Source organism: Diadema setosum, chromosome 4, assembly GCF_964275005.1.
Source record: "Diadema setosum chromosome 4, eeDiaSeto1, whole genome shotgun sequence".
Taxonomy (NCBI): domain Eukaryota; kingdom Metazoa; phylum Echinodermata; class Echinoidea; order Diadematoida; family Diadematidae; genus Diadema; species Diadema setosum.
The window spans coordinates 40876737-40892388 of record NC_092688.1 but is presented as its reverse complement, the minus strand read 5'-3'; the positions used below and the strand labels follow the sequence as shown (position 1 = coordinate 40892388).

At 39.8% G+C, this 15652-nt stretch overlaps 1 protein-coding gene across 2 annotated transcripts in view; it reads right to left on the bottom strand.

Annotated features, from left to right (window-relative positions):
* Positions 1-4043: 4043 nt before the first annotated feature.
* LOC140228034 (uncharacterized) overlaps positions 4044-15652 on the bottom strand; it is a 146557-nt gene continuing 134948 nt past the window's right edge. For both annotated transcript variants that reach the window (XM_072308435.1, XM_072308436.1), the window contains exons 8-13: positions 14331-14435; positions 13499-13641; positions 11156-11327; positions 10054-10166; positions 7261-7345; positions 4044-6122 (exon numbers count right to left, since the gene is read on the bottom strand). In XM_072308435.1, the coding sequence (XP_072164536.1) occupies positions 6066-6122; positions 7261-7345; positions 10054-10166; positions 11156-11327; positions 13499-13641; positions 14331-14435 (675 nt within the window). In that variant the 3' untranslated portion in view covers positions 4044-6065. The remainder of the gene's footprint in view (positions 6123-7260; positions 7346-10053; positions 10167-11155; positions 11328-13498; positions 13642-14330; positions 14436-15652) is intronic.

The following is a 15652-nucleotide window of genomic DNA, read 5'->3' as shown; positions in this document are numbered from 1 at the left end:
AATGGAAGGTTCCAGGTTCAAATCCTGCCTAGTGTTCACATCCCAGGACAAGAGGTTTCACCCATCACATCCCTCATGGCCCCATATGTATGAATGGATGTCTGGATATGCTGGGGTTATTTGTGATAATGGCAGGGCTCCCTCTTGAGGATCAGTGATTACAGTGGAGATGTTGCCCTGGGTAGCTGACTCCACACTACCATAAATAGACCTACACATCCTGTTTGAGCTGTCTTCTTTCTCTGCAGAGTTTGATTGATCTATGACATAGACAAAATGCCCATTAAGACAATTAAGGAAAGTAAAGAGCAAATGCTGCACATACACTTGTAAACTGGGACCGGTTACCTCCTAAAATGTATCGTAGTCATTGCATCTATTGACAATCTATTCCAAAGTCATGCCAGCAGCTATCCTATATTGAAGCAGACAATAGGCCCACTGAGCTATTAAACAATAAATGTTTATACACTCTAGATCTACAATGTATATTAATCTAATTTCTATACAGCCGGTGCAGATAATACATGTATCTCTATAGGTCAGAGCATTCAGTAACCCATAACAGAAACTCTGGTCTTCAGTCACTTTTGTCCTTTTTTCCCCTAATTTCCAGACAAGGTTACACAACAAATATGTTTGTTTTCTTAGGTTTATTGCATTTTTGACCCCTTTGTCGCACAGACCAAGACAAGCTGATGACCGTCGATTCACAATTCACGGAATCTGATGAAGGCGCATGTGCATCCCTGTAAGTGGGTATTAATATCTGTGTACTCTTGGCTCAGCAGTTTTCACAGTTTATCCTTTATCAGCGATATACATGCATGTACTGTTAGCTATCAGCTAACAAGGAGACAGTACAGCTCATGCAACAACCACATTACGCCCGTCAGGCCATGACCTGAATCGCCTATCTAAAATGAGATACATGTAATGGTTTCTCTTTTTCTGTGGGTGACTATGACTGAAAAAAAAAAGGCCATTAAAGCAAAGAGTACAAAACGAGAAAAGAAATATACAAAAAGAGCAAATATGTATGCAAAACTTTCTTTGAGAATTCATGCCATACCTATAACTGTGCTGATATGTTAAGTGAGAATTACAAAATAACATAACCAATACTATAAATGGAGATTGTCATAGATTTGATTGAATCTTAACAGCATGTCATGCAGTTCAGTGAAATACAACTGCAGTGCACCTAATTTCATGCCCAGTTTTAGATGATATTTTCTTTATATTACATTTTTTTTTTTCTAAGGGGGGGGGGGGGGGGGGAGGGGGGTTGCCTGGCTACATATCATACACGTATGTTGGTGGGAGAAAGCATGTCCTAGCAATGCTATATCATGTGGCTACAAAAGAAACTGTTGTTATGACTAGAAACTGGAAATGGTATAAATGATGTGACCTTTTATTTCACACATGATTTGTTATTCAAATATCATCTCTGGATACATTTCGCTTCAGTAATCTGTCTTTCTATTCCATCAGTGTACATGTACAATGTATTCTTTTGTTTAAGGGGGGGGGGGGTACCTACATTTATTGTAAAACTGTTTGGGTTGTATCTTGATTTTGTGGTTGCTGTGGGGACTGTGAGTCTTGGGTTCTTGTCTGCAGCAACCCCCGACACATCTCTGCGGAAGTGGCTTCGAAAGGTGAAGGGCAGAATTTGGTCAGCGATGGTCACTGGTGGTCAGTGCTTGTCGCCTTTGGTCAACACGGATGTGCTGCAACAAGTTGTGCCTTCAGGACTGACAGGTTATCCTGGCAATCAGGAAAAATAAACAAAAACAAAACAAAACAAAACAAAACAACCCCTCCCCCCCCCAAAAAAAAAAAACCAAACCAAAAAACAAAACAAATATTCACACACACACACACACACACACACACACACACACACACATAAACACACACACAATATTCTCCACTTTGAAAATGGTGTCTGGATTGTCTATTGATGGTGAAGTTGGGGGGGGGGGCAATATTGGTGGGTCATCACTTGACAATGCATACAGTAGCTGTATGCTAAATACTGTGTACTTTGATGGCATTCATCATGCTCTGACACACATTATATTAAAGGTGCATGGTCCCGGTGTTTAGTCAAAATTAATGTGTACGCGGGCGCACGGCGCAAGTTTCCTATAGAGACCTACACTATTGACTCCACTATTGACTCCTCTTTAGCGCTCATGCTTTGGCCCACTTTCCCCGAGTCCGAAGAAGTCCGATTCACTCTTGTCAGTGGTCGGATCACAGTTCGGCTCATGATTCGGCTGAGGGGGATGACAGCTTCAGCAAACTTCTTTTGTGATGTCATAATAACAAGCACATATGCACGCACCCTGGCATTACTACAGACTGTGCGTTGCGCAGAGAAGACAACAAAGGCAACGTTACTCAGCAACACCTACGCGCTTTACTCTTGACGACAGCTAAACTTCGGTAATCTTCGTATCAATGCTAACGGTGATCGGCAGTATCATCAACAGCGCCCTCTACACTACCAGGACTATGCACCTTTAAAGTCTGATTGTCATTACGCGATCAGTGGGGATTATCTTAGTGCTTTAAAGCCAGAGGTGACTTCATCAGGGATGATATTGCAGTTTGTCGAAATAATTGAGAATCAAAATTTTCAGGTGATTTTGATACATGACAAAAGTAAAAATGTGTATAGACTTGAGAGAAAACAAATCTGAAATCAGACTTAAATCTACAGAATATCATGCTTCATTCATTCATTCATTCATCCATCCATCCATCCATCCCCTTCTAATTCTTCCTTCATTCAATCAGTATTCATTCATTCATACATTCACTCACTCATATCTATTCTACTCCAAGTCTGGTTGCAGGGTTCAACCTGTGTATTAAACCTTTTATATCTTATGAGTGTGAACAGAACTACAAGGATGTAAGCATGCTGTGCTAATACAGTCGCTAGAAATGTCACCAACCTTGCAACCTAATTGTACAGTGCATGCACAGTGATGTTTAGACATTGTTTTGTCACAAAACTGTTGAAGTTGAAATGCTACATCTCTAGTCCAGATCTGTAAACATGAATTTGAGTGAAAGATTAAAATCTATATGACATGTCGATAGAATTATTGTTTGATCACAAACTTTTGGCTGTGAAAGTGAACTCTCATGGAAATGAATGTCAAAATTGATATCTTGTTATAAAATACAGTATCTATCACCTGTACATGCAAATTCTTCCATTCTCACAACAGAATAGTAAAATCTAGGCTGATCTTTCTCAGTCTCTAACATAAATATCTTCAGTAAAATGAATTACAAGACAGACGGCGATAGCAGATGATCTCAAAAGTTTTCTGATTTTTTGAATTTTTTATTATCACTTCAAATTCATTGACAATACTTTTCTGGCAGTATCTACGAAAAGGTGCAAAAAGAAGGATTAAAAGGAACCAAAAAATAAAACAAAACAGAGCAAAACTTAACTAAACAACAAACTGTCATGAACTATATCATTGTGCATTTTTTATTTCTTTCACATTACCAATACATTCTTTTTTTTTCTCTCTCTCTGTACAAGTGCATTGCAAATTAGAAATACAATCTGAATTCATTACCTGACTATTATTCTGCCATTTCTAACATGGCCACTTACTTCTGCTTTAAAAAAAAAAACCATGCACACAGATGCTACTGTGAACACAAATGGAAATAGCTGCACCACAATCAATGTATGCACTTCTTTTTCTGAAAAAAAAAAAATCTTTTGTGTGTGACCACCTACACTCGATTGTGAGAAAAAGGCTAGTTAGATTGTACAAATTTTGTGTCGCCTGAAGTTTTCATTTCTAATGCACACGGTGCATCAATCTATGCACAATATCTAGCGCTGCAGAAAGACAGAAACTGGATTTTGGTGTGGCATAAATAGATAGCTTGTATTAACCTACTATAAACCAAAGGCTGCCTTAATTCTTTTCATATTCAGGACTTCAATTTCACATATCAGTATCCAGTTGCTGAAGAAAGCATGGCTCATTCCCCCCCCCCCCCCCTCGATTACAACAAAAAGTGTTCGGGCAGAAAAATCAAAGTTGAGGAGTGACTGCAGCACTATTAAACATCAATTCCATGACGTCGCAATTTAGCGAAACAATTGTGAAATTGGTCAGTCAGGTTTAGAAATAAAAAAACAAGATCTGCCAGGGTCTCTCCCATATCTACTACATTTAAAGTAATTTTCCCCAATATCTTACCTACATGTTCAGACACCATATCACATTTACACTACATACAGTAGTAGTACCTCTTCTTCTATCTTTTTTTTTCTGACTAAGAAATACCATTCAAATTTTAATCAAGAGAATTCTTGTTTGGAAGCACTATATTTGCAACTAACTTTTGGGCACAAACTTGTTAAAAGAATGATCTAAAAAAACTAGGGCAGGTTCTTCAGTTTATATCAAACATACATTTCTGGCAAGCTGAAACACTGTGAGGACATCATACTTCAGTAAAATATGCAAGTACTGCTCACATTACAGTGACTATTAACCTGTCAATTATTTTCAATAGTTTAATGTGGTAATTCTACTGGTCCCCACATCAAAAACCTCCAAAAATACCAAAATTGATGTTTTTTTTTTTTGTTTTTGTTTTTTTAACACCTTAGTGACACAAAGCTGTTGATGAAACTCATGTTTTAGTAGCCCTTGCATGAAGATCATTGATGCTTAACAAGTCTTTCCCACCAAACACTTACTTTTTTTCAGTCGCTTCAGCGATTTCTTGAAAATCTGAATGACTTACATTGTATCTGTGAGAAGGAGCCATATCATAAAACTTAGGCGAGTCACTACCAGGCACTTGCAAGTTACATCAAACTAACAGTTTGTTTTTGACACAGCCGCTTATTCACATTATCTCTTGAAGCATTACTACTGCAATGAAACACAACAAAACAGGAGTATCATGAATTAACAAGAATCTGCTACATTCAAGACTTCTTTAATTATTCATATTTTACAATTATATTACACTGGCTACCTGCACGCTCTTCCGGACAAGACATCTGAATTTTATCTTCCTGAAATAGATGATCAAATCAATATTACATTACTTCACTTCATATGATATGAATCAACCTTGATATTCCATCTTTTCTTGTGTGACATAAAACAATTAAAACTTAGGCATACTTTTTTTCATCTTTGTGTATGAAAGAAAAATCTTGATATACATGGATTTGCCTCTGGAAGTACATAAACACTTCCAAAACAAATTAATACAATGCAATTTACGCCTCAAATAGTGATATCTTTCTGAACTGTTTTTACAATAAATAACCCTGCACTTTCTTCTTTTACCTCAAAAGTAATTATCTTATACAATGATCTACTATTACTCTAAGACAAGACACGCGCATAATACTATCACTTTTGCTTTTGAAAGGCAATAATCTTAACTGCTGCTTCTGGGTTGATGCTATTTTTTCATACACTCTGAAGTTCAAACACAATTACGACAGCTTTCTGACTAAAAGTAGTACTTGGTGTAGCGTTCATTTTGTCTCATACTTAACTCTGCTCCATAAATACATAATTATTCAAGTCAAGGCAGCATTTTTTTTTTCTTCAACATTTTGAGAGTATCAGTCAGTGTTTGAAATCTAATGCAGTCCCTGGCGTCTCGTCTCAGTGAAATCAGCAAAGCGCCACAAACGATGAGAGTTCTCACATCTCAAACTCATCTCAAGAAGAATGATGAGGGGACATGATGACATGAAATGCTTCTTGGGCAGTTTCAATTTGCTGCAAATTTGCTAGTTCTGGTCTCAAAAAGTGATTAGATAGATTTAAAAATGTAAATATTGTCCGGTTCATTAATTCATTTAAGTCCATTAATCTTCTACACAATGTGGCCGAGTACATATTATTTTTCTCTCTCTTTACCAGCAATTGCCTTCCTTTTTTTTTTTCTTTTGAAAGTGGGGGGGGGGGGGGGGGGGGTTAATGTTGTTTGGAAGCTGGGTGAGTAAGTTGTTACTCTCAATCTTGGTAGAGTTGTTCTCAGCTGATATCTTGCAGGGCAACACACTGGTTGAGGTACTGGCTGTAGAGCTTCTCCTGTGGGGTTTGTCGCGAAAGAAACAAAAGAAAAGAGAAAATACAACTTTTATGAAATGTTCGTACATAGTGGACAGATAGGGTGACTCAATTGATACAGGGAAGTACAATGGGGGGGGGGGGGGATATCGAAAATTTCGCATAGCTGCTTGTCTGCCTAGTAACTCATCCATCCTATCTATGTGTACAATGTACATTGTACAATGTACATGTAGCTCCTTTTCCATCAGTTTTGCAACTTTGATTCATCTACAATGTACCAAGTCACCTGTCTCCTGAATGGCAATTCTGTACCAGTTTAATCCATCTACACTATACCTCCATTTTTCTGTGTGTTTTGATCCAACCAGAAATATTTCCTTTCATAGTAACTTGTTTATTTTCCACTTTTTTTTTTTTCAGTCATCAGAGAAAATATTTCCTTTCATAATATTTCCTTTCACTACTTTAATACTGGTATTGTTATCACACTGACAATTTTTACATATGGATATATTGAAAATATATGATGAATTCATGAAAACTATAGCAAGAAAGCACAAACATTTGCACTCCAAAGATAAGAACAAAAGAAAGAAAGAGAAGAAAAAGACATAGTTCACCATATTTTGAGCTCACTCAGTCACCGAAGAAGCTTTGTATAGATTTCAATTTCTCTATATATCTGTCTTTTTTTTTTCTTCTTTTCTGGGAAGGGGGGGGGGGGGTGGTGTTGGAAAACTTTTCATTACACTTCCTCCAGGGTATCTCTGTTTTATCTGCATTATCTCAGCATTATCTCAGCATTCCCTAAAGGTGAGAAACGGGATGACGCAGTCGTGATGGAGTCTTCTCTCCATTTTGGAAACTTTTCATTGTTTCTGTTTTGTTTTGTGTGTGTTTTTTTTTAATCTTCTCTTACAGCTGTCCTACACCATGTTGGCCCCTTTTATCACCCTTTCAAGTGAGTCAATTAAAAACGTTTGTCAACCTCATGAAGACAAGACCCATCCCACACCCATGCCCCCTTCACCCCCACACATTTCACTTTTACCCCCTCCTCCCACTTCCAATACCCACTCCCAATACCCACTCCAATACCCACCTCCACTGCATCAAGCACAATGACCCAACATGAGCAGGAATCAAAATTTCTCACCTTTGCTGTCTTGACGTTGTCCTGAATGTAGGCCTTGGTCTCGCCGAAGTACCTCTTTTCCTTTCGTGTCAGTGTGGGCTTTAACCTGTGACATGATATGAAATAGAAAGGAAATGTAGTTTGGGGCTTTAATCCATTCAAGAGTCCTGGGAAATTTGTGCTGCAGAAATTCTTATCTTTTAATCATCATCAAACCGGTCCCTCTTTAACTTCATTGAATCTTAAATAGAAGGAAGGTGGATGGAAGGTGTGAAATTTGTAAAATCTGCACAAACTCAAAAAGCAATATTGAAAATTTATCAACTGAAGAGAAGAGCTGGAATTCTCAACTTCAAATTATGTGTTGCTGATCACAAATCAGAATTATTACCCTCCCCCTCCCCCAAAAAAACAACAACACCCACAACAAACACACACCCTCCAATTCATATGTAACTTTTAAACAGAGTGTCCATTGAAAGCTGATGTTTCATGGCAAATGATCAAGAGTGCTGATGAAAGCTGGAACACCTTCTTACTAGGAAAAACAAGAACTAGGAAGGAAGTCAGTATCTGATCAAAATATCTGGTACCTATCTGAGAAAGAATTTCCTGATCAGAATATTGAAAAAAAAACAAAACAAAAACAACACCAAACAAACCCAAAACCCTCAAAGGTACTGATCAAATTGAAGTGCAGCAACAAAAACCACAATTAGGTGCAGTAACAGAAACGATCACACAAAAGCTATGAACAAAAGCTGAGATATTCAAAAACACCAAATATGTCCTGGGACTTCTGCTGCTTTGTCACTGACTGAAGAAATGAGATTTGCCTTCCTCATGCCCTCACTCCACCACCACCCGTTCAGCTGATACCCGTAACTGAAAGACTTCACCACAGTATCCCCATCGAAACCATTTGATTCTATTTTTAAAAGAGGCTGTGCCATTTCTGGTCAGATGGCAAGTGGCCGGGCCAGAAACCAAACATCAGGTTTTGCATAGTGTGCATTTAGATGCAAAGAGTTGTGGTATAAAATGATTACAGTTATCAGGAGTTGTTTTTCTTTTGCAGTTTCAAGTGGCCGGTGAAAGAGGAAACGAGATTGAAAACGAGCAAGCGACTGGATTCCAGCAAGTCAGGTGATAAGTAACTCTGGAAGATCATTGCACTGCCTCTCAACCCCCTCCCCCACCTCCCCCCTCCCCCCTCCCCCTCCACCTCCCCCCTCCCCCCTTACCCCCTGGGATGTGCTGGACTTACAGACGTATCAGTTTCTGGTGGTGAATGGGGGCCTATTTATGTATGTCCTAGTCTTAGCTGAAGGACTACTAGTGTTACTGTCTCAAGGTCCCCCTCCTATTTATTTTTCAAAGGGGGGGGGGGGGGGGGGGTGACTTACGTCCTATGTATCTGTCCTAGCCGACATACATAGGTAATCACCTCGAGCAGACAACTGTCTGGTACATTGTACAGGTAGACATTAAAACCGATATACAAGGCCATGTATTGTCTGGCTGTATAAGTGTGCACATGAAAACAGCATGAGTGGAAATGATTTGGAATAGTTCATTCATACTAGTACTATAGCCCTCGTGCAGGGGGGGGGGGGGGGGAAGGGATATAGTTCACCAAATATTGCCAAATATAGTTACTTCAGCTTCCATTTGTGAAGATGATGAAATAATATCACTGAGGGGAAATCTGGAGTAAATCCTATCATCCTAAGAATGTATCTTACATCAATCTCAAAACCCATAAGTGGTAAGCAAAAAAACCCCCCAAAATTCCTATAAAATAGAGTAAAAAAGTTGGTCTTATAGAGAGGTTATGGCCTTGTACTGGCTACAAACTGCTCTGAAAGACTCACGACAGTATACTTTCATACCCATGTGGCAGCATTACAAAGTGTAGCTTTATAATAGTCTGCAAGATTATCACAAGATGGGTTCACATGTCATGTTTTATCTACACTTGCCAGGTTCTATGTACATTGCATACAGATGGTCACCAAAGTGCAATTTTATGGTACCTTTTTAAATTTTTATGACCAATGTGTACATCATTTTCAAAAACTTTCTTCATCACATGGAATACGCAGAATTGTTTGAATCAGTCCTGGCTAATCGTAGGCAAACTGGCGTTTTTTTGCCTCAAAGAAAAAGACCCAGCAACCTATAATGTATGCTGCCTTTGAGTAATGCTTTGCTATTGCACAATATGTTTTCATTTATTCCATTCAATCCCATTTGAGAGAAACAAATGGGACCGAAGGTGGTTTCTACACACGGAAGCCAATTTGCATGGCACAAGGCGCCGTGACCTTGCACGACTTACTGCCGGGAGTTTACCCACGCCACCGCCTCCCAATCGGTACGAGGAAGTAATTACGGCCGTAATTTGGCCGCCATCTGCGAGGATTTCGACTGCTTTGTGGCAGCTGGCCTTGAGTATGTTTGAACAGCGCTTCATGGTTGCCAGGCTAATCAGGGAAAACTTCATCTAGAAATGTAAAACACACACACACACACTAACAAAAGCAGTAAGCATTAGACTAGGATACTGGTAACATTTGATGCACTCTACTGGTCTTTTGTCAATGTGCAACAATTCTGAAAATAGTGGACTGACTTCCTGATGTGTTCATGGACAAAGCTACTAATCCCCATCATTAAAAAAAAAACAAAAAAAAAACCAAGGACAAAATCAACAACAAATTCCAATCAGTTTGTGGGACTAAGTAGCCATAAGAGCCATGTGCACACACACAAATACACAAAGACAATCCTTTCCCTTGTCCGTTCACTCACCTTCTGGACAGCTGAGCTAGGACTAGAAGCAGTATGCAGATCACGGCGAAGAAGACCATGGCGTGGAAATGGTACTCCTGGGGAATGGTCTGCCAGATCCCTCCTATAGGAGCCTGTAAGGGGAGACAATCCCCAGGGGGAAAGGGGGGGGGGGGAAGGGAGGGGATACACAATTCATGCATTAACAGTAATTATTCAGTTTCTTGTAACTACAACAGTCATTACATTGGCCAAAAGGCTGTTAGTGTCCAACAAACACTTTCAGGAAACGATCCTTCTTCATCCTTGCAAAGCGCAAAAATTTCAATGAAGTCCCTGAACGTCGAGAAGAAGTCTTGTGACACGAGAATAACAGCCAAGAGTAACAAAACAACACAGAATGGATGGAACACATGACAACTTGGCTATGTACACATAAAAGACTAAATTCACACAGACGCAAAGCAGAAAATATGAGATGAGAGCAGTTTTATTTCAAACCATCTGATCAAAGTATGAGTGAAAGAATGAAAGGCTATCTAAATTTGCTTTTTTGTAATAAATACAGAGTTGAGGTGGTTCTGTTTTTGCTTTTGTTTTTGTTTTTTTGCTTCTTTCATTCTCCCTATCTTGGAATACATTTGTTCAAGCACAAACATCAAAAAGAATTCCCTTTTTCTTCTTTGTTCTGTGTCATCATGGCAAAAGGTTGGCGATTGTAAGTTCAAGTTACAGCACAGACTACAACACACAGGCCCTTTAAAATTTGATGCCAGCAAGAGCCAAGCATACAGACTAATGGTGTATACTGTAAAACGATGAATGTTCGTGTGCATTTTAATTTCGCGAATTTCGTGAGCGCCAAGATTCGCGAAATTAAAATGCACAAAAATTTCTTGTCTACACTATATGCATCGAATGCCAGTGGCAATTCGTGAAAACTTTATGCTGCGAAAAAGGTTTATCGGCTCCAAATCATGAAAATTCCATGCCGCAAATAATATGTTTTACAGTAACCGTTTTATTTGATCCGAGTCCCAATTTTGTGATGACACTGCATGGATGCTGGTTCCTGATTACTGTTATTCCTGTTATTGTTTACACCTTTTTTTCTCTCTCTTACCAAGTATGACTTTAGCATGACAGTGCCCTCTTTGCCCAGCATCCTGCCAGTGAACTCGTCGGACAGCGTGCTGGCCAGGAAGTTGATGGTGAGGAGGAGTGGGATGAGGAGACCCAGGGCATAGAAGAAGATGGACTTGCCCTTGGCTCGCAGGTTGTAGGAGTTGGCTTGCCTGGAAGCAGATGGACAGACAGAAGACAGGGGGAGGGGGAGGAACACTTTAGAATCGTACATCTTTAACAAGCCACATATTCTGCCAGCAAGCCGATAAGCAATCGAAAGACTCAATTCATACAGTAATGTACTGTGAAACCATAAATTTTTGCTTGCATTTAAATTTCGTGACTCTCGCAAGAGCACAAATTTGCCAAATCAAAATGCATGTGAAATTTCCTGTCTACCCTTTAAACATTAAATATCAGTGGCAAGTGCGAAAATTTCATGCCGCGAAAATGTCTTGCTTTAAAGGCAGATATTTAATGAGACAAATTTTCGTGAATTGGGGACTTCTCTGCAATTTCAAAGTTGCACTAAAGCTGGGTTTTTTTTTGTTTCATCTGCAAATTGTAAATATTGCCTTTAAATTCACGATTGTGGAGTACAATTATTGAATGGAGAAAAATGTACTTGCATGTCACATTCATGTCGAGATCAGAGTTTATATTTTTGTGTATTGTAAAATTTGCAAACTGCACCCGACTTCCTTGCAGCATTCTTGAATCTAAAAACCTTGCAAAATATATGTCATATACAGTATGAAACGCTGCACATTCAAAGGGGAAGGAAATAATGAGACCCAAAATATTCAGAGAGCACTGAATATCTATTAACGCACTAAAATTGCCTGTGAAATCAAGGTCTTGTTTTATAGCGACAATGATACTGTCTCATTAACCCTGTTTTTTTAGCCTCATATTTTCTTTACTCTGGTGGCTGCAGGTACCGGCATTACAGTCTAATCGACGCTGTCTTTATAATGGTCTTCTTCGTGCTCTTCTTTCTCTTTCACTTCTCCCTGTTGTGTGCAAATGTGTGCATGCACGCTTGGCCAAGTGTACTTGCCTGTGTGTAGTGTGCATGTGTGTGCGTGTTTATGTGTCGACTTATATCGCACATTTTAAAAAATATAAATATGGCATATTTTAGACCGATTCAAAAGCATTCTGTAACTTTAATTTTAATGGAAATTTCATCCAGAATACACAGGATTTTCACAATTCAATACTATATTTGTTCAGTAGATTCATGTTACACAAATGTAATTTGTCGAAAACTTGATGTGAAATTGGATTGGATAAATACACTGTAGATGTAAAAAATATGAGTCACAGCCCTAGATCTGCTCCTGTTAAGAAGACCTGGCAACTTATTTCAGGAAAAGATTTTGGTGTTTATGCAAGCTGGAATATTGTAATTAAAAACTGCAGTAGCTGGCCAATGACCAAACCAGATGATTTCATTTTTAACAGTTGATATGTTGACTGCATGTTCATTTCATCAACTTGCAATCCATTTTGAAACTCTGAATGACATGGACCCCAGGGCCTCATCCATTATACCACAGCACATTTTGTGTGGTGGGTAATGGTGGCAGTGATGGTGATGGTGGTGGTGGTGGTACTGGAGATGGTGGTGTTGGGGATGATGGCAGTGATGACGGCGGTAATAGTGGCGATGGCAATGGTAGCGGTGGAAGTGGAAGTGGTAGTGGTAGTGGTAGAGGTGGTGGTGGAAGTGGTGGTAGTGGTGGTGGTGATGCAATGATGATCATGGTGGCAGCAATGCCAACAGTGGTGGTGGTGATAATGGTGTTGTTGTTGTTGGTGGTGTTGTTGGTGTTGATGATGGTGATGCAGGTGGTGATGGTGATGATGGTAATGCTGTTGTTGGTGGGGGCAGTAATGATGGTGGTGGCAATGGTAGTGGAAGTGGTGGTGGTGGTGGGAATGGTGGTGATGGTGATTGTGATAGTGGGGTGGTAGTGGTGGTAATAGTGGTGGTGGTGGTGGTAGTCGGAGTGATGGGGATGGAGGTAGTGGTAGTGGTGAAGGTGATGGTAATTGTGGCAGTGGTGGTAACTGTAGCTGTGATGGTGATGGTGATGGTGACGGTGATGGTGACGGTGGTGGTGATGGTGGTGGTGGTGACGGTGATGGTGATAATAACTTCAGTGGTGCTGGCGGTAGTGATGACAATTGTGGAAATAATGGTGCAGGTGCCTGTGGTGCCAGTGGTGGTGATGGTGGTAGTAGAAGAGGGTGAGGATGAGGAGGAGGGTGAGGATGAGGATGAGGAGGAGAATGAGGATTATGAGGAGGAAAGAAAGAGGTGTGTTGGCCATACCTGTCCTCTTCAAGCTTGTCATCGATGAGTCTGGCGATCTTCTCGCAGTCCGTCTCCAGTGTGTTGAGCGTGTTCTGCACCGTACTGTTAATGGTCTTCTCAATCTGCTTGCACACCTCCTCAATTTGATTGGCGCAGCGGCTCTGGAAAACAACATACAAACAACAAAAATATTGATGGTTCCAATGTGTGATGGTTTCGGCTCTGTGAAGTCAAGTGATTTTGGGGAGGCCAAGTAAAAAATCTGATGTTGGGGTAGTAATCTATCACAATACAAATGGATCCATGCTCACAATTAGTGCGAATGAAGTACAGTCTTCATCAAAAAAATTCATTACTTGATGTGCAAATGTGTAAATATTCCTGGAAGTCTTTTCCATTTAAGCTGAACTTAAGTACATCACTGCATTTCTTTGGGTCTCATTTGTGTGTATCTTTTTTTTTTTTTTTTTTAAATTTCAAATTGACCTTAAACACACCAGACTGGCACAATCATCAATGAAGACACTTTGATGGAAATGGCAAAGCATGTTTTTTACCCAAATGGTAATCAATATGGTATGCAATATGTTGTAAAGAGTGGGGGTGGGAAGTAAAAAAAACGCCAATGACACTTGAACCATAAGGATAACATACATTTCTTTCCAATCTCACCCTCCCCCCTCACCCTCCCCACCTTGCTACCCCTACCCCATGCCGTTCTGACGTATGCTCCCTGGGTTCCATGTTTGCATTCAATCCCGCTGAGATGGGTCTAGGGTGAACCAATTATCATGGTCTGTGTGTGTCTATGATGCATGCATGTGTACCTGCTTGAGTGCAATATACCCACCTTGCCCGACGACAGCGTGGGAATGTATATGGTAGGCATGTTGAAGCCGGCACGGTTCAGTCCCGGCCTCTTGCACAGCTCCTGGACAATCTGCATGAGCACACGCTGCCAGGAAGGAAGAAACAAACAAACAAAAAAACAAGATTGTCATTACTACTACCTTGACTTTTAAAGAAAATCATTCATATTCCGTGCCTTTCATTGACACCACTGTCTTTCCATAGACTCTGAAAGAAAATTGCAATTATGACAGCAGTTCTGGTAAAACTTCTATGCTTTCATAAGTTTTCTTACAACATTCTAAGGCATGAATTCATTCAATTCAGTTGTGAAGGGAGTGGTTAATCCAGATATAAAGAGTAATTTCTTCTCTGAACATAGTATACCACAGACACTGAAACATGAGGAAAATGCAGAAGACAGTCTTCTCTGTTTCTTGTGGATGTGACAAACAAAATATTAAATACATCTCCAAAATCAAGAGTCCATTACCAGGTGGATTCAAGATCCCTTCCACGGTGTATCTTCAGTCAGCATGTATGGGAAATATTGATTACAGCCGACACATGCAAACTAAACACCATCCCTGAACTTACATTGTATACTATGTATCTCAGTTTTTGCCCTCCAGTTACCGACTGGATTGGCGAGAAAAGCCCTCGTCTTTCCCAGCACATAAAGTCATACCATTGACAAAGGGGTTGACTAAAGGGCTGACTTTCAATCTATACAGAGCTACAACAATACACCTGAACAGAGTCACTGAAATGTGAATAAACAATTTCTTCTTCTCATTTCTTTGTACTCCTCAAGGGAATGGAATAGGGAAGGTTTAGTGCTCTTGAAGACATTCAGTCCTGTCTGTGATTCTTCCATGATGGTGCGGGGAATAACACTGACAAAGAAGAAAAGAAGAAAGAGACGATACATTCTCGTACCCACTCTTCATAGGTGAGCTGTGTCATAACAGCACTTAGCACAATCCTACAGCGCAGATTCACTGATCTGAGCATTTATCAGATGCAGAAAAAGAAAAAAGGAAAAAAAAAGAAGAAAGAAACCTTGCGGAAGCATATGCCCACAATATGCAAGTCATGCATAGCTATCAAAATCATCTAAATGGCAAATTTTGCCGGTACTCCCGAGCGTAATACTCAATTCTTTTTGCGAGAATGCGTCGTTCAAATTATCGAAGCGAAGTGGAAAGAGAAAAAAAAAGGGGGAAAGAAAAAAATCAATACGCAACATTCGACTGAGCCGTGATTGAAAGCTCTCATTTCAATGTCTAGACCAGCAAAATAGATGCAAAAACACATTAGATG